Source organism: Castor canadensis, chromosome 14 (genome assembly GCF_047511655.1).
Source record: "Castor canadensis chromosome 14, mCasCan1.hap1v2, whole genome shotgun sequence".
In the NCBI taxonomy this organism is placed as follows: Eukaryota; Metazoa; Chordata; class Mammalia; order Rodentia; family Castoridae; genus Castor; species Castor canadensis.
The window spans coordinates 11,396,126-11,415,584 of NC_133399.1; the positions used below are offsets into that span (position 1 = coordinate 11,396,126).

Genomic DNA, 19,459 nt, shown 5'->3' on the forward strand with positions numbered 1-19,459 from the left:
CACAGCAAAATCAAAACACTGTCCAGAAAACAGGTCACCAGTCACCATCTCAAAGGACAGAACCACCAACTGCATCTGCTCAGAGGTCTTCTGCTCTCCAGAGCTCTGCAGCTTCTCACTGTCACTTCTGTCCTTGTTCTGAGCAGCTGGAGGCCACATGCAGGGGAGGGCAGCTGCCCTGGAAGCCCCAAGGAGACCTCACTGTCCCCACTTTGCAGCCTCAAAATGGGGCTTAATGAGTCACTGGATTCAACCCTCTTCCCCTCTCCAGGATATTCTCCAATACTGATAACAAATGAGAAAAAGATGCTGAATCCAATTCTTTGAATATGAACACAGAGGTGCTGGGACCTCCAGATGGGACATGCAAAGTCCTCACATTTCCCTTCCTGAATACCTTGCCTGCTTAATGTGGTTGTTCCTAGGTTGTATCTTTTACCACCGAGTGGTAATCGTGAAGTATTTTACTGAGGCCTGAAAGTCATTTTAGCAAATTAGTAGGCATGAAGGGAGGGGACATTCTAAGAATGTGACATTGTAGCCACATTGAATCAAGATGTGGGAACTCTGGAATCAAAACTTTTACTGACATCTAACATGACTACCACTGGGGGACTGAACCCTTAACACTGTGGAAGTCAGACACTAACTCCAGGTAGTGTCAGAATTCAATGGAATTGTGGGTTAAAGTCTGGAGACATGGAAAACTGGTTGAAGGTGTGGAAAGAGCCCACGTTATTTTCTTTCAGAAGGGCGGTGAGTAAAAGCACTTCCCTTGCTCTAACCTTTGGGCAATACCTAACACTGCCCATCCCACCTGTGAAGTCAGTCCCAAATCCACCTAGTCTTCACTCCATGACACCCATATCTACCACAGGACAAGATTCCTGGATCTCCCCAGATCATTACAGCCTATTCTCTCAGCAGCCAGGGAAAACTCTGTACACAAAGGAATCTGGCCCTACTCATGCTTAAAACCAGCTAATTGCTTCAAACCCTTTGAAAAACTGGAAGTATATATGCAAGCAAGTGGAGGCATCCCCTCTGACCCACCAACTACACTCCTAGGTGCACACCCAAAAGAACTCATGAAAATATGTGCTAAGGTCATGTACTAAACATTCATGGAAACCCCATGAGAAACAAGTTAAATATCTAAGAATATGGTAACACGATGTAATTTCATTTAGATTCTTGTGACATGCATGCAAAAATATTTATTATGTCCCACTGCTGCCAGGTCTTGTGAACTCTTTCCCTCCCCTTTATGCTTTCATGTCCTAAAACAACCCTCAGCTACTGCCCACTGGCCAGGCTCAGTGGACACACCATCATTCCTGAACAAAACATGCCTCTTATCTCCCTGAGCCTTTGCACTGGCTGTCTCCTATACCTGGAAACCACTTGCACACCTGCCTCATTCACTTGAATCACAGTTCCATTTTTAGCGGTACTGAGATTTGAACTCAGAGTTTCATACTTTTGAGACAACTGTCTCCAGCCATATATCCAGCCCAAACTGCCCTCCTTTAGGAATCACATTAGAGATCACCACTTCCAGATGTGCTTTCTAAGATGCTATCTGGGTGTTTGAATGACACTTCACTCCTATAGACCCCTTGGCTTCCTTCATCACATCTTTGACCACTCCTACAGCTTTGTGGACAAAACCAGGAGAAGCTGAGGGTACACAATACCTTTGTTCAGTCACTGCTGACCGATATTCACATAAAATGAGCATTAAAAAACATCTGTTGACTGAGAAAATGAAGGAAAGATGCTGTGAGAACAAACATGGCAGGGAGTGGGAAATGACTAGGTTCATGGAGGAGGTAGCCGTTTACCTGGGGGTTTGGGGGGCGTTGAAATACAAATAGAAGTTTCCCAGGCATTCCTGTCAGAAGAAACCGTGTGAGCAAAGGCTGGAAGGTGTGCTGAGCATGGAGAGAGGGAAACCTGGAAATACTGAATGAGGGAGACCTCAGAGAAGGGGACTGAGGACATCTAGAGAATGACTGGGTAGAAACCCAGGTAAAAGGTTGGGGCGTCCTGCAGGTTGAGGTCAGTTGGAACAAACGGGCTATGTTTTTCCTTTCTGCTATGTTCTAGGTAGGTCTATACTGCCCTGGATCTGGGTGGTTGGGGAACCAGAACTTACCTCATGTATGTCAATCAACTAAAGAATGTGGGGCTCCATGAATTAATCCTATATTTTATTGTTTTTATATATGTAGACTTTACTTTATACAAATGAGGGCTTTGTGGCTTGCAAAGCAGGTGTTCTACCGCTTGAGTCATACCTCCAGTCCATTTTGCTCTGATTATTTTGGAGGTGGGGTCTTGTGAACTACTTGACCACGATGGTCTGGAAACTTCATCCTCTGGATCTCAGTCACCCAAGTAGTTAGGATTACAGGCGTGAGCCACTGGGACCAGGTTGAGTTCATCCTTTATTGATCCTGATTGTACCCTGAGGCCCAAGGGGGAAAGGACGCAGGGCTCAGGCACAATGGTGCAACAGAGATGGGCCTGGACAGAAGGTTTTGATGTTTCTCACAGACCTACTTCTCCACTAGTCTACCATACAAGATGAGATTCTAGTGATCTAAGTGAAGACTCCTTCCTTTTTCTTTTTTGCAGCACTGGGGTTTGAACTCAGGGCCTCATGCTTGGTAAGCAGGCACTCTTACTGCTTGAGCCACTCTGTCAGCCCCAACACTCCTTACATGTTTCAGAATATGGATGTTGCTGGTTCCCCACCACCCCCATTTCTGTGAAAATACAAATAACATCAGGACAATAAAAGACCTCTTCCTTGCCTCAAAAATGGCAGACCAGATTTTGTCCCACCTATACAGCAGTCCAGTCCAACATCAGTTCACATCAAAATAGTTATCAAGACACTCATTTAATTCACTTACTTTATAGAAAGAGAAACTAAGGTCAGGAAGAGGAAGTAATCAGGCCTACGTGCCACAACAGGTCTACACAGGCTTGAGTGACTACTAGGGCCCTGGTTCCCAGATAGGAACAGGATTGGGAAGGGCAGGGATGGCATGGCCACCAGGAGTTTTCAAACCCAGTGTGCTCCCCTCCTCCAAATCCTCCTCTAAAGAATCCTTAGTGAATTGTTTTACTGAAGGAAAAGAATTTCTGTCCTTTGAGGACAATGACTACATCACTCAGGGTCTTCTTAATATAAGGCAATATGGAATGCGAAGGCTAGGTGCCGGTGCCTCATGCCTGTAATCCTAGCTACTCAGGAGGCAGAGATGGTTCAAAGGCAGCCTGGGCAAATAGTTCCTGATACCCTATCTTGAAAAAACCAACACAAAACAGAGCTGGCAGAGTGGCTCAAGTGGTATACATGTGCCTAGCAAGTGTGAAGCCCAGAGTTCAAACCCAGTACCACCAAAAAAATAAAAAAATTAAAAAAAATGGAATGTTAGGTACAAGTGGTCGTGTTATCTATATTGCCACATGCTCTGCAAAGAACCACAGTTCCCTGAAGATTTACGGTCTGGACAGGGAAGGAACCTAATATGTCTTGTAGCAGAAAGAAATGAACATTTTACCAAGAAGCAGGAAAATGTCAAAAGGACAATGGTCCTGACCTTAAAGATGCTTAATGGCCAAAATTGTGACAACTGGAACAACAGAAGGGATAACACTACCAGAGATGACAGAGGAAGAAGCTAAATGACATCACTAAGAAAACTCAGCGACATTCAGAAGGTGCAACATTCAATAGAACTATTGGTATGCTATAATCAGTTTACTGGGGTCACTAATAGGAAGAAGAAAAATTCAAGGACATGACAAACACATGTGTTGTAGCATACATTTAGGTAAACCATATGAAATGTGTCTTTAAGGCACTACAAAACTGGCTGGGTACCAGTAGCTCAATCCTAGCTTCTTGGGAGTCTGAAATTGGTAGGATCAAAGTTCGAGGCCAGCCTAGGCAAACAGTTTAAGAGAACCCCCATCTCCAAAATAACCAGAGCAAATTGGACTGGAGGTGTGGTTCAAGCAGTAGAGTGTGGCTTTGCCAAGTACAAAGCACTGAGTTCAAACCCCAGTCCCACCAAAACAAACACTGTATACCTGAAACAATACTTTCAGGAAAATATATAGCCTTCAATATATTTGTCACGACACTTCATTGGGCTCGAGAGTGGTAAAACACCTCCTAGCAAGCACAGCACAATGCCCTGAGTTCAAACCCCAATACACCGAACAACAACAAACAGTACTTAAACCAGACTCAAGTTACTGGAAAAGATTAAAAATACAGGGAATAATTAACAAGGACACCTATAATCCTAACTACTCAGGAGGCAGTGATCAGGAGGATCGTGGTTCAAAGCCAGCCTAGGCAAATAGTTCATGAGAACCTATCTCTAAAAAACCTTTCACAAAAAGGGGCTGATGGAGTAGCTCACGGTGTAGGCCTTGAGTTAAAACCCTAGTACCACACACACACACAGACAATGTGCCAGTAGCAAAACACAAAATGAAAAATGGCAAATAATTACAAAGATAATAGACATCAAAGAAAGTGTGGTAGGGAGGTAGAGACTCAAAAACTTATCAAAAACTGAAATGGGCTGAACACTGGTGGCTCCCACCTATAATTCCAGCTGTTTAGAAAGCTGACATTGGAGGACTGCAGTTTGAAGTCACCCCAAGCAAATAGTTGTCGTGATCCTATTGCCAAAATAACCAGAGCAAAATAGACTGGAAGAGTGGCTCAAGTGGTAAAGCGCCTGCTTTGCGAACGTGAAGCCCTGAGTTCAAACCCGAGCAATGCCAAAAAAAAAAAAAAGAGGGAGAGAGAAAACCTGAAATGGTACTCAAATCATCCCCTACCTAAAATCATTTCCTCAGTGGGTTTACAAGTGAGTTCTATTAAAACTTTTAAGCAAGTTAAGAGTTTAAGCAGCAGTTGAGATAAGAAATCTTCCTAACTCATCTCATCAGATGAAGACAATTTTCATCTAAATCAGGTAGGAAGGTATATAGGAATAGGCACTTATAGGCCCAAGTAATCATTGCATGTACGTTTAAAAAAATCCAGGGCTGGTGGAGTGGCTTAAGTAGTAGAGTGCCTACCTAGCAAGCAGGAAGCCCTGACTTCAAACCCAAGTACCACCAATAAAAAGATATCCGGCTTAAAGTGTTGGTTTATCCCATCAATGACAGGGATCTAGCAGCACTTGAAAACCAATCATGAGGCTCATTATGTCAAGCAAATAAACATCCAATGATTATTTCAATATTGGCAGAGATGTATGTTCCAAACCTCAATTTCTTTGGATGATTTTCTTGGCAGTACTTGGGGGCCTTGAACTTAGGGCCTTGTGCTTGCTAGGGCAGATGCTCTAGCACGCCCCCATCTCTTTTCTGCTTTTGTTATTTTTCATATAGGCTTTCACATTTATGCTCAGGCCAGCGTGGATCTCTAGCCTTCAATTTACAATTCCCATGTGGCTAGAATGACAAGCATGTGCCATCATACCCAGCTTCCTTGTTGGTTGAGATGGGGTATTTTTGCCCAGACTGGCCTTGAACCTTGGCCCTCTTCATCTCCACCTTCTGAGTAGCTGGGATTACAGACATGAGACATGGCACCTGACTCTATTGATAAGTTTTTAAAAGACCTCTTCAGAACACAAAATAAAAGACTTACTTACCTTGATAAAGCATATATGCCATAAAAATAGCACTAAGGACCATTCAATGGAGAAAGTATAGATTTTTCTTTTTGATAAAGTCCAGGCTAGCCTCAAACTCATGATCCTCCTGCTGAGCCTCCTGTGTGTTGGGATTACAGGTGGGTGGCACAATGCCTAGCACTGGAGATACATTATTTTAGAACCAAGAACCAGCCAAAGATCCTCGCTGTTTCTGTAGTTCTTTCACATGGAACTGAAAGCTGTGAGTCGTGCTAAAAGGAAAACAAAGGAAATAATCTAAATAAGGATTACAAAGGAAGAGACAGGGTCACCACGCAAAAAAGTAAAAGAATCAAGACGTAAAATTAGAACAAAACAGGAAAGCACAAAGCTGCCAAAGACACGATCACCTGACAAATCACAGTGTTTCTCAGTTTTAGGCCAGTAATCATCACTGAAAGATATCATTTAGATAAAAGGAAGCAATTCACAATGGGGCCACTAATTATTTAAAAAAAAATAGTTATCAAACATTTTGTTCTCAGATGGGAGCTGGTGGCTCACACCTATAATACTAGCTACTCAGGAGGCAGACATCAGGAGGATCATGGTCTGAGCCAGGCCAGGCAAATGGTTCAGGAGCCCCTATCACAAAAACACCCACACAAAAATGGGGCTGGTGTAGTGGCTTAAGGTGTAGGCCCTCAGTACTGCAAATAAATAAATACATAAATAAATTTCCAGATCCTTTTATAACTATGGAGGAACCTAAAGGGCTTTTGCTTAAGTTGGTTTAAGGACTGAATTTCACCATGTTGTACGTTAAAACAGAAGAAATTAAACTTACTCAGTTGTTAATCTAACATCTGCCTAAAAGGTTATAATACAGCTACCATATGTTAATATTAGTAACTTTAAGAAAGTATTGAGCTGGGGCATTGGTTGAAGTGGTAGAGCACCTGCCTAGCATGTGTGAGTCCCTGGGTTCAAATTCCAATTAAAAGAAAGTGTATACATATACATATATATATATATATATATATATATATATATATATATATATGTATTTACATTTGCAAAACTACACTTAGGGATGTGAATCTTTTTTCTTTTTTTACTGTTTTGGCAAGTATTTCTAATGTCTAGCTTCATGGGGCACAGATAGATGCTCCTACTTGCTTCCTCAGTCAGTTTGTGACAATTTGTTGTTCTAGTTGAGGAAAATACCCCTTAAATTTCATTGGTGATGTCACAGATACCAGAAAGGGTCTCAGGATCTCCCAGGGTATTCCAGAACATACTTAAGCTGAGCGTTGTAACTCATGCCTATAATCCCAGCACTTGGAGACTAAGACAAGAGGACCACAACTTCAAGTCCAGCCAGAGCTATAAAGTGAAGCCACATTTCAGAAATAGTCATCTCAAGCTGGGCGCCAGTGGCTCACGCCTGTAATCCCAGTTACATGAGGCAGAGATCAGGAAGATCGAGGTTCGAAGCCAAGCCAGACAAATAGTTCTTGAGACCCTACCTCAAAAATACCTATCACAGAAAAGGGCTGGTGGAGTGGCTCAAGGTGAATGCCCTGAGTTCAAACCCCACTACCACAAAAAAAAAAATTATTCTCATTTTTACTGTAGATGTCTTGTTTTCAGTCTATTTATTGAAGTATTTCCTTTCCTAATAAACTTTACTATCACTTTCATTAAACCAGAGAGGGGAGAGAGAGAGAGAGAGACAACATTGAAAAACATGCTATGCAATACATAGGAATCAACCAAAAATTTTTTTTCCCTTTTTCTTTGGGAAGATGGGGGGAAGACGTGAGCTTGGAGTTCATGCTGCAAAGCAGGTGCTCTACTGCTTGAGCCAGACCTCCAGTCCATTTTGCTCTAGTTATTTTGGAGATGAGGTCTCTAGAATTGTTTGCCTGGGCTGGCCTTGGACCAAGATCCCAAGTCACTTAGGAGTAAAAGCAGGATTACAGAATCACCAGTGCCTGGCAGCACAGTCTTTTTTTTTTGTTTTTTTTTTTTTTCATTTTTCTTTTATTATTCATATGTGCATACAAGGCTTGGTTTATTTCTCCCCCCTGCCCCCACCCCCTCCCTTACCACCCACTCCACCCCCTTCCGCTCCCCCCCTCAATACCCAGTAGAAACTATTTTGCCCTTATCTCTAATTTTGTTGTAGAGAGAGTATAAGCAATAATAGGAAGGAACAAGGGGTTTTGCTGGTTGAGATAAGTTGGTGGGAATGTAGACTAGTACAACCACTCTGGAAAAAAATTTGGAGGCTACTTAAAAAGCTGGACATCGATCTACCATTTGATCCAGCAATACCACTCTTGGGGATATACCCAAAAGACTGTTACTCCAGAGGCACCTGCACATCCATGTTTATTGCGGCACTATTCACAATAGCCAAGTTATGGAAACAGCACAGTCTTTAAAGAAAAAATTTTAAAGATAATAAAATTACAGAAGATGAGGTGAATATATAGAAAAACTTATAGTCTTGGATGCAATGACCTGGTATGATGTCAATACTTCCATATTATATCCTAAATACAAAGTTACTTACAATTCCAGTGAATCAACTTAAATTTGATTAAAAAAAAAAGTTTCCAAATTCACATACATTTTTTAAAAGAAATAATTAAAAAAAAAAGAAAGAAAAGAAAAACAGTACAATACTATACTGGTTTCTTTTTAAAAAGGAGTAAAGAGAAGAGCCACCCACTCCTAATAACTGGGACACACTACAGAGATATTTAAGTGTGGATATAGAACACAGATTTTTTTGTAATACTGGAGTTTGAACTCAGGGCCTAAATACTTGCTAGGCAGGCACTCTACCAAGTGAGCCACCCTGCCAGCCCTTTTCTGTGTTGGGTATTTTCTTCTTTTTCTTTTCTTTCACGGTACAAGGGCTTAAACTCAGGGCCTTCACCGTAAGCCACTCCACCAGCCCTATTTTTGTGAAGAGTTTTTCCAGACAGGGTCTTGAGAACTATTTGCCCAGGCTGGCTTTGAACTGAGATCCTTCTACTCTCTGCCTCCTGAATAGCTAGGATTACAGGTATGAACCACGGTGCCTGGCCTATATTAAACTTTTCAGGAAAAATAAACTAAACAAAAAACCTGCATTATTCAAAACAGAAGATAGGGGAAAGCTGGTAGCACAAATGAAGGGGAGGAGGTAGACTATTCACTCATTTGTGGTAGAAAAGTTACTTGTTTTATAAAACTATGAAAATCTGATTTCTGACTAAGATCACATGCAAAGGTGAATCCAATGGATTCTTGACAAATGTAAAACATCAAACTATAAAGTATAGAGGAAGTGTATGAAAAAAAAACTGTGACAAACTTCACATTTGTGCAAACCCACAAGATGATTTTTAGAAGATAAGCAAATGATATTTATGACTTCTACAAAGGATACCCTGAATAAAGCTAATGGACAATAGGAAAATTGGGGAAAGATATTTGCAGTTTCCAAAAGGGACCAGGGGATAATATAAAGAATAAACAAGAAACCAGTTAGATCAAGCATTAGGAACCTAAATGCAAAAATGAAATGAAAGCAGGGAGGGAGGAAAGGAAGGAGAAAGGAAATGAAAAATGGACATTGAGTTACACTCTCCAAATGAAATTCCAAAACACTGACAACAAGCAGTACATAACAGAATCTTGCACACCACTGGTGGGACTGTGGAATGGTAGAAATTAAGATTTAAAGTATGTACATGTTCTGTACACCAGTATTTGTGGTGGTTTCATGAGCCTGTTACTAGGTCAGCATAAGAACATGATCCCTTACAGAATTACTTTTAGTAAGGAAACAGGAAAAACCTACTTACCCAAAGATGGGGAGCAGGGAGGTACAAATTGGTGTACGCCAACAATGGAGCCCCTGGTAGGTGTGAGATGCATGTACAGCAATATTAAATAAATCGTGTAAATGACATGAACTGAATAAAGCAAAAATGAGGATGAACTTGTTAGCATAATTCAATTTGGGCATATGAATAAAAATATATACATGAAACTATTTTGTTTAGTCCAGTAATCAGCAGGGACACAGAAACAGAAAATATACCTGCAATAGGGTTCCTCACCCTCAGCAGTAGGGACGTTTGGGGCTAATTTCTCCTTGCAGTGGTGCCTACCTTGTGCATTGTGTGAGGTTTTTAGCAGCATCATTAGCCCCCCCCACCACGCCAGTAATACGCACCGTCCACATCACAACAAAAAAGGCCTCCGGACATCCATGTTCCTTGAGGACCAGAATCAACACTGACTGAAAGGACTGATTGAACAGCTCAACGGGTGGCTCAATGACAGGGAACCTTAACTGGGTAAAGACCCCTGGCACCATCTCAAACTGGAAGATTCTTCATTCCAACCTTGTTCCCCAACACCAGGCTAGGTGACTACCCAAATCACTCCCATTCTGCCCTTGGACCATCTGCCCAGTGCTCCCCTCCTACTAAGGACATCTCTTTCTTTTTGTTCTTCTCTGATAGTACTGAGCCTCACGCTTGCTAAGCAGGCACTCTAGTGTTGTTTCGTTTTATTGAGACAGGGTCTTGCCGTGTAGCACAGACTGGCTGTAAACTCACGATCCTCCTGTCTGAGTGCTGGGATTACAGGAATGTCCACCATGCCTAGCTTGTGCCACCTCTTCCATGATATATGACAGGAGTGAGGAGGCAAAAGAGAAAGCCCTGCTTGAGGTTCTTTGGTAACACCCTGACATCACGACCTCAAAAGGCCAGGAGAGGCTTTTGGAAAAGTTTCCAGTCCCTCCCCCAACACATAACAAAGTCTCCCTTCCACCTGTTTCTCCCCAGGGGGACATCAGAACCTGCCCAGTGTAAGGAGGACCCAGTCTTAGGAAAGACAGAAAGGGACAGAGGTACCTTCAGCTCCTTCAGCGCAAGTCAAGGGCAAAAGGAAGACAGGAGATGAAGGAAGCCAGGATACAAAGCCAGGGTTTGCCCTGAGTTGAAGGTTCTTTGGAGGCTTCCCAAAATACAGGCAACTTACTGGGAGTAGAAAAGTGTTTTTCTTGGCCAATGAAGTGCTCAGTGCCTTCTAGTCAAACCTCTCTCTTTGGTCAGCTTCTACCCTATCTATTTGCCTTGATGTCAGCAAGGTGGATATGACTGGTGTGCCTCTCGGTGATATAATACAATACAAAATGCAGAAGGTTCCTGTTATCTCAGGGAGATTTGTTCCAGGTCCTTTAGGAGGTGCCTCAAACAGTGGCTCATAGTTAATCCTATATATTTTAAGTATTAAACCTCTATGATGAGGCTTAATTTACTAATTAAGCACGGTAAGAGACTAACAATACCTAACTAGGAAGCAAAAACTATTGTACTAACAGACTGCAGTAAGTCATGTGAATGTGATCTCTTCGTCTCAGTAAATCACAGAATATTACACTCACTTTTCTTGCCTCAGTGGGTCTATTTCACACCATTCTGCCCACATGGAGGACTATCTGAGACTTTGAAATCTAGGTGAAGGAAGCCACCCTTCCCTAACTCTTCACTTGTGGTCTTGGAGAATTAGCATCCTGTGGACAGATTTATCCTCTTTGCCTTTCAGAGCAGTGGCCAGGCAGACATTAGTCTACTAGAATCACCAGTGGCATGGCTGATATGTTCTAGATGTCAATGCAGGGAGGAGAGATCCAACGCAGCCATGTACAGTGAACCTTAAGGTCTCACTGGTGCCCTGGGCCCCTCCCATTCTGCTCTCAAGGCTCGATCACTTTGGGAGTGGTATGTGAGTATAGCTTTGAAGATCTCCACACCACCTTAACAAAAATAACACCTCACTTCCTCACAGCCACTTGCATTGCTTCAACTGTCCTGCACACACATGTGGACACAGTCCACACTAATTTCTTCAGGTCAGTTGGATGAATCCGTGGTAATGTCACAAGCATAAATTGTGATTTTTAATATGGCCAGGCTGACAGAATTTCAGATGAATTTTTTCGGGTGGTACTGGGGTTTGAACCCAGGGCCTTGTGCTTGCCAGGCAGACATTTTACCACTTGTGCCATACCCCTAGCCCAACTCTTCAGGTTGGGATTCTACTGATCTTCATACCACTAATACGTGGAAGTAATAAGCTGATGAAATTTCCACCAGCTACAGTAAGATTACATACTGATAAGTTGGTGATGTCATGTTAAAAGGCATTTAATAAATCTAAATATCAAACAACAGAGCTTAGCCTAGCCTACCTAAGTGTGCTCAGAACCCTTCCATTAGTCTTAGGTGGGCAAAATCATCTACCAAGTAGCCTGTTTTCTAATAAAGTTTTGAACAACTCATGTAATTTATTAACTAGAGTATAATTAACTAGTAATTTATTAACACTGTAGAGTGAGTACCAGTTCTTTTTTGTCCTCATCCACAATGCTGAGTGGGAGAAGTATCAAAAAGCATACTGCCAACTAAGCAATATGTCTGGCAATCTGTCCTGCCTGAAACTCCTGGGTAACTATCTCTGGGGACTGAAAACCTAAGGGCCTTCCCAAGAGCTCCTTCGAGACTTGGGACTCCCGGAGGACTTCTCCCAGGAAAGTAGGCCCTGGGAATCTCCAGTTAGCCATTCAGGAAGTAACTGCCAAGACCATGGAGCCAAGAATAAACTTTCCAAACATGAGGGAACTCACATTCTAAACTAGGAGCTGGTGAGACAGGGGGCACAAACATACATTAGTGACCAAATCATGTAATGCAATTTCAGAGAGGAAAATATGCTGTGAGGCATAATGCAGAATAACTGGATCCACAAGGAGAGGCATTCTATTCTATTTTTTGGTGGGACTGGGGTTTGCAATCAGTGCTTCATGCTCACAAAGCAGGTGTTCTACCACTTGAGCCACTCCTCCAGTCCATTTTGCTCTGATTATTTTGGAGATGGCGTTTTGTGGAAATACTGCCGAGGCTGACCTCAAACCTCAATCCTCTCAATCTCAGTCTCCTAAGCAGTTAGGATTACAAGGGTGAGCCACCATGCCTGACTTATTAAATTTTTTAAAAATCTTTGTTTCTTTGAGGCAGGGTCTCATTATATAGCCCAGGCTGGCCACGAATACATGAGGAGATGCATTCTAGAGAGGGGGTCATGTTGGGACCCTTCAAGGACGTAAGAGCTGAGGCCTAAAGAATGCAAAACAGCTAGTCATGGAATGTGCATTCTGGAAGCAGGGAACTGCCAGTGCCAAGATTTCAGCTGGAATAATGAAGGCCAGGGTAGCTTGGAGAGGAAGTAGCTTGAGACAGAGGTAAGGAGGAGTTGAGGGCAGGGACTAGTGACAGAGGTGAGTGACACTTGGGTTTACAGTTCCAAAGGCAAAAAAATTCTAAATTTTCAGTAAGGAAAATTTTTTCAAAATTTCTATTGAATGGTTATCACTTTCACACTACCATAAAGTTGAAACTCTGTGAAGTTGAACTATACAATATTGGGAGTATCTATGCACTTGTACACTTACACCACTGTAAATGGTATACTAAGCTGGGCAGTGGAGCTGACCATGTTCAAATTTCCTTCTTTTCAACTCCTGTTCACATATTATAATCTAATGGGGAACAAGCTGTTATAATCCTACTTAACTTACCTCAAGGAGAAAACTTTGATGTCTAGTGCAGGAAGCTGGAGAAGGAAACTAACAATCTCTGCCCTTTAAAAAACCCACACAATGACTTTCCAAACACTTGATACCCGAACTGGGACTAAGATAAAGCAAAAACCAACCCAGTGCTAAAGGCACTTACTCATCTTGTAGATCCACTCTTCCCCACAATTCCCTGTGACCAAGGAAGCTGGGCTGTAAGTACCACAAGTCAGAATCCTATAGCCTCTGGACTCTGGTTGATTCCGTCAATGGGAGAAGCCAACATGGAAACAGCCAGCAAAAGAACTCAGGGCACTGGCTCTCCTAGCTGCTCCCTGGTGTCCTGAAGGCATGGCAGTCCAACTTCCCTCCTCTACAGGCCACAGCTCCTGCTCAATTAGCATCTCAATCCTACTGAAGCTCAGAGTCTCTCTGTGTTCTGGTAAATTCTGCCTGTTGCACCTTATGAGCTAGTAATAAACATTCACTCCTGCTGTCACTGGCCTCATGCTGCACATATCACAAGGACTTCCTAAAATGCCATCTGTATAGACCAAGGAAAAATTGGGGAGAAGGACAGAAAAGAACAAATGAGATACTAACAATTGTGAGATCAGATAATATCCATAGGGTGAAGAAGACATAACTGAAGAGACGGACAAAGAGCAGATTTTCTCTACTTGTGGATAAAACTCAAAGCAGTTACTTTTCTCCCTTTCTTGTATAAATAAATGCTAAAAGCATAACTAAAGCAAAAGAGCTTTACTTTCTCTTAAGAGAGGTAGAATGCCTGCCTAGCAAGCATGAGACACTGAGTTTAAATCCCAGTACTGCCAAAAAATACAAATTAAAATTAATAAAAAAAAATAAAATTACCATCAAAGCGCATATTCTAAGCAACAAAAGCTTAACTTTTAACAGTGACTGTGTCTCCAGGGTTGTACCTAAACATATTGCTCTCCTTAACTCATAAAGGAGATTTAAAGTGAAGTTACTATACAGCTTGCTAAGGAGTAAGTCAATGTATGTATTTTAACTGCAATAAGGATCTCTCACTTATCATGGTTGGCTTACCATTTCTGATGCTACAACAAGAAAGCAGTATGCACGCACCAGAAAATGTCGACAAATTTCAAGGTCTGACGTTTCACCACAACAGCAGTAAGTGGTAAGCAGTGATCTCAGTTCACACTTCAACACAAGACCATGAGAGAAAGCAAATGATACCATATAGTACACTGCATATAATGAATTACACGAGCAATTCAATACCATATTATGCAACAGAAACTGTAGATTAATCTAAGTGATCTGAGCAACTTTCATGTAGACTAAGCTCAGCTTTGATGTTCAGTGGTTTAGGTGTGTTAAGTATAATTTCAAGCTATAAGATTTTCTTCCTACTTTTATGGAAACATAACCCCAACCTAACTTTAACAACATCTATTATTTACGAACAGCAGTGTAAATAATAAATGGTAAGAAGTACTTCATTGTTTAGATAACAAATCAGAAAGACAAAAGCAAGTCCAGAAGACAGGGGCTCACAAGACACAAGACTTACAACAAAACTTGTGAAGATACAAGTCACACACCTCCACCATTAGATAATGCTCCTGAGTAATGAGGATGAATACAGACAAAAAGACATCCAGTAAAAGGCATCCTGTAAATGTACCTCTAAATCTGGTAAAAAAACAAAACACCCTTAAGATAAAAAAAATGAGCAAAATTCCCCTCTTCTTAGTTATGTGACTGACTGGTACTTCTCACGACTTAGGTTTACTCTCAGTTCATTATTCATTACTGCTGCCTTACCACAGCACTCCTCTGATAAACTAAAGACAGAACTGCAATCAACCCCTCAGTGCATCCACGAGGAAGACACCTCACTAAACGGACCAGCAGTCAATCCTCACAAAAGAAACATTAGACCTGTAAGAAATTTACTGAGACTGTTCTTACTGATGAACCAGTGAGTTACAGTGTGTGGACAGACGCATTGCATCTTAAGTGACAGAAGGCATGATCCTGGTAGTTTTGGCAGGAGGACTATCAGAAAGCATGATTTAACTTTTGGTGTAAAATAGAAATTATGATCAAAATTCAAACTTTTTTTTTGGAAGCCAGTATCTTGCTATAACCCAGGTTAGCCTTGAACTTACAAACTTCCCCAGGTGATGGAATTGCAGCTGTGGGCCATCATGCACAGTTCAAAATTCAAGAGTATTAACAATATAATCATGAAAAATAAAATTTACAGCCAGGTGCTGGTGGCTCACACCTGTAATCCTAGCTACTCAGGAGGCAGAGATCAGGAGGATTGTGGTTCAAAGCCAGCCCGTGCAAAATAGTTCCATAAGACCCTATCTCCAAAACACCCTTCACAAATAAGGGATGGTGGAGTAGCTCAAAGTATAGGCCCTGAGTTCAAGCCCCAGTACTGCAAAAATAAAATAATACAATAAAATTTACACAAGGAAAAAACAGCTGAAGGTAGATTTACATTGTAATAATAACTCCCAGTGCTAAACAAAACACTTGGCAACAGTCTGTACACACCAATACTCCCAGCACTTGGGAGGAGGCCAGCTGGGGCAAAGGTCGCCCCAACAACCCTTCTCAGAACAAAACAAATAAACTTGGCAAAGTTGTAAACTTAATCTGATTTATGATTATAATGTGATATTTTCATTTATCTTCTCAGTTTTTTGGCTTATTTTTGGGGGGGTGGGGGTTGAACTCAGGGTTTCATGCTTACTAGGCAGGCACTTTACCACTTGAGCCACTCCACCAGTCCAATTTATCTTCTCAGTAAATGAAAAACATTTGTTAGTCTACAAGTTGTCTGAAAGAGCAAATAAATTACTTTTAAAAAATGTACAAAAACTTGTTTGAAAAACATAATACTTCAAAAAGAAAAAGATTAGGGTTGGAGCTGTACCTCAGTGGCAGAAGTGTTTGAGTAGCATGCAAAAGGCCTAGAGTTCTATCCCTAGTATTGCAAATAAAATATATAAATAAAAATAAATAAATATATAATTGGCTGGCTGGCTGGCTCTAGCCTATAATCCCAGATCTTTGGAAGGTGGAGATTAGGAGGATCACAGTTTGAAGTCAGCCTGGGTAAAAAAGTTAGCAAGACCCCATACTCAACCAGTAAGTCAGGCAGTGGTGGCACAGGTCTGTGATCCTAGATATGTGAGAGGATCATAATCCAAGGCTGGCCTGGGCAAAAAATGCAAGACACCATCTGAAAAATAAAAAAGGACTGGGGGTGTGTCTTAAGTGGTAGAACACCTGCCTAGCAAGCAAAGGTTCCAATACCATCAAAAACATACTTTGGGGCTGGGTGCCAGTTTGAAGCCAGCCCAGGCAAACATTCACGAGACCCTCTCTCAAAAAACCCCAACACCAAAAGGGCTGGTGAAGTGGCTCAAGGTGTAGACCCTAAGTTGAGATCCAGGAGCACAAAAAAAAAAAAATAAAAAATAAAAAAACTGGGGAACCTGGTAGATTGGTTCAAGTGGTAGGGTGCCTGCCTAGCAAGTATGAGGTAGAGTTCAAACCCTGGTATCACCAAAACAAACAAAAAGTATTTTTAAAGGTGCATTTTAAGTATTTTTATAATTTGTTTATATTTTAATTATATATAACATACAATTATTATTTATATTAAGTTACATGTTAAGAGTTTATATTAAATTTTATGGTACACAAATTTTTTTAATTTATTCTTTTAGTGCTGGGGATTGAATCCATTGCCTCACTCATGCTAAGCAAGTTCTCTACTGGTATATGACCAGCTCAAAAAATATTATTTTTCCATGAAAAAGTCACATGGAATATACACAAAGACATATCTAGAACACACCACTTTAGGCCAATAGGATAATCCCAATTTCATCAACCAACTTGAGTGAAGAAAACATGATGTATAAAACTCAAACACTATTGCTTCAACTGTATTATGTCACCATGCTTGCTTTCAATAGCATGGATGGCACATCCATGTCTAGAGATGTACTTATGACCTACTGATGAGTCGGGCACCAAAGGCTCATGCCTACAATCCTAACTCCTTGGGAGACTGAGATTGGGAGGATCATGGTTCAAGGTCAGCCTTGGCAAATCAGTTGGCGAGACCCCCATCTTCAAAATAACCAGAGCAGAATGGACTAGAGGTATGGCTCAAGCAGTAGAGTATTTGCTATGCAAGTGAGCCCAAACCCCAAAAAAGAATGAGTCACTGATGAACACAATACATCTATAGCATTTAGGTTTCCTACAGGTCCTGTACTTTCTGGGTCATTTTACAGAAATTACTTTGCATTAGGTTCTTCGTATTACTTACATTCATAGGATTTCATGAGGAATTTTCATGAGACACTGAAACTCTTATGGTTGATAACTTTCTTATACTTTTCATTCACATGGCTCTGATCCAGTGTACTTTCTTGCATGAGGGCCAACTGATGACTTTTGCACATCGCTTCTATTAAAGGGTTATCTCCATACTGCTTTTTTGTTTTGTTTTAATATCTGTGGACTGAACTGAGATGACCAGAGGCTTTTCCACAATCTTTATTGATATGAGTCCTTTCCATCATGCTTTCTCATGTATGCTACAATGGTCACATGATATTTATATTTAGTGTATCTATCTAGCGTGAGTCCTTTCGTGTTTCTGAAAGGAACTGGAGAACCTGAAGACTTTCCAACAATGCTCACACACATAAGACTTCTGTCTAGTATGAATCTTTTCATGTCTTTTCATTTTACCATATTCTCTGAAGGCCTTTCCACATTACTCACATACGTAAGGCTTCTCGCCATTGTGATTTCTTTCATGTATTCGAAGAGTACTGGCACGAGTGAAGGCTTTCCCACAGTGCGTACATACGTAAGGTTTCTCTCCAGTGTGAATTCTTTCATGTATCTGAAGGAAACTGGAACATCTAAAGCCTTTGCCACAGTGCGTACATACGTAAGGCTTCTCTCCAGTGTGAGTCCGTGCGTGTCTTCGATAGTAAGTGGAACAACCAAAAGTTTTCCCACATTGCTGACATTTATAAGGTTTCTCTCCAGTGTGAGTTCTTTCATGATTTCGAAGGTCACAGGGCCACTTAAAGGCTTTACCACACTTTTTACACTTATAGGGTCTCTTAGTGTGTCCTGAGTCAGATACAATATGCCTCTCATAGGATAAATGGCCAGTGCATGCTTGTCCACACACATGGGTTTCACATGGTTTTATTCCAGTTTTCATGTTCATGATATACTCTAGATTCCAGCTGAACATTTTTCCGCGTTGTCTACTTTCTTCATGTTCACATCTCTTCAACACTTGTCTTCTGCAATGAAAGAGCCATACATTACAAAGAGATATTAATGATTTTACATCTATTAATAGGAATTAGACTTACTTTCTTTTCCCCCTAGTTCTGGGGTTTGAACTTGGGACCTACACCTTGAGCCACTCCACTAGCCGCAGCTGGTGTGATGGGTTTTTTCAAGACAGGGTCTCGAGAACTATTTGCCCAGGTTGGCTTAGAACTGTGATCCTCTGTTCTCCTGAGTAGCTAGGATCACCTGGCTAGACTTACATTTAACACCATTAGAGAATGTTTAGGCTTTTCAACCCATATAAACCATGCAAACACTCTTGGACAGAATGCTGGGCATGATGGCTTCGTATCAACTGTTACCAAAGTAATCAAAGCAGTACCATCAAACCTCACAAGAGGTTTCCCAGTTCTGTTTCCAAGTTGACTCTTCCAAACAATGAACAACTAGGTCACAGGAAAGAGCAGATTTTGAGTGTTCTTCATCTAAGATGCATGGGATCAAGCCAGGCACTGGTGGTTCATGCCTGTAATCCCAGCTACTGAGGAGGCAGAGATCAGGAAGATAGAGATTTGAGGCCAACTGGGCAATAAAAGCAAGACTGTATCTCAAAAATACCCAACACAAAACAGGACTGGCAGAATGGCTCAGGTGGTAGAGCTCCTATATATCAAGCATGGGGCCTTGAGTTCAAAACCCAATACCACCAAAAAAATTGTTGGATTCTAGTGTAAGTATGAAATTTATTTATGTTTAGAACTTATACCCAAAGCCTGAAAGTAATTTC

General features: G+C 41.3%; 1 protein-coding gene across 1 annotated transcript in view; it reads right to left on the minus strand.

Moving 5' to 3' along the window:
• Nucleotides 1-18,136, minus strand: part of LOC141416652 (uncharacterized) — a 48,686-nt gene extending 30,550 nt beyond the window's left edge. Inside the window, exons 1-3 of the mRNA XM_074053802.1 lie at nt 17,681-18,136; nt 9,542-9,652; nt 5,697-5,950 (exon numbers count right to left, since the gene is read on the minus strand). Coding sequence (XP_073909903.1) covers nt 5,697-5,798 — 102 coding nt within the window. The 5' untranslated portion in view covers nt 5,799-5,950; nt 9,542-9,652; nt 17,681-18,136. The remainder of the gene's footprint in view (nt 1-5,696; nt 5,951-9,541; nt 9,653-17,680) is intronic.
• Between the last annotated feature and the right edge of the window lie 1,323 nt (nt 18,137-19,459).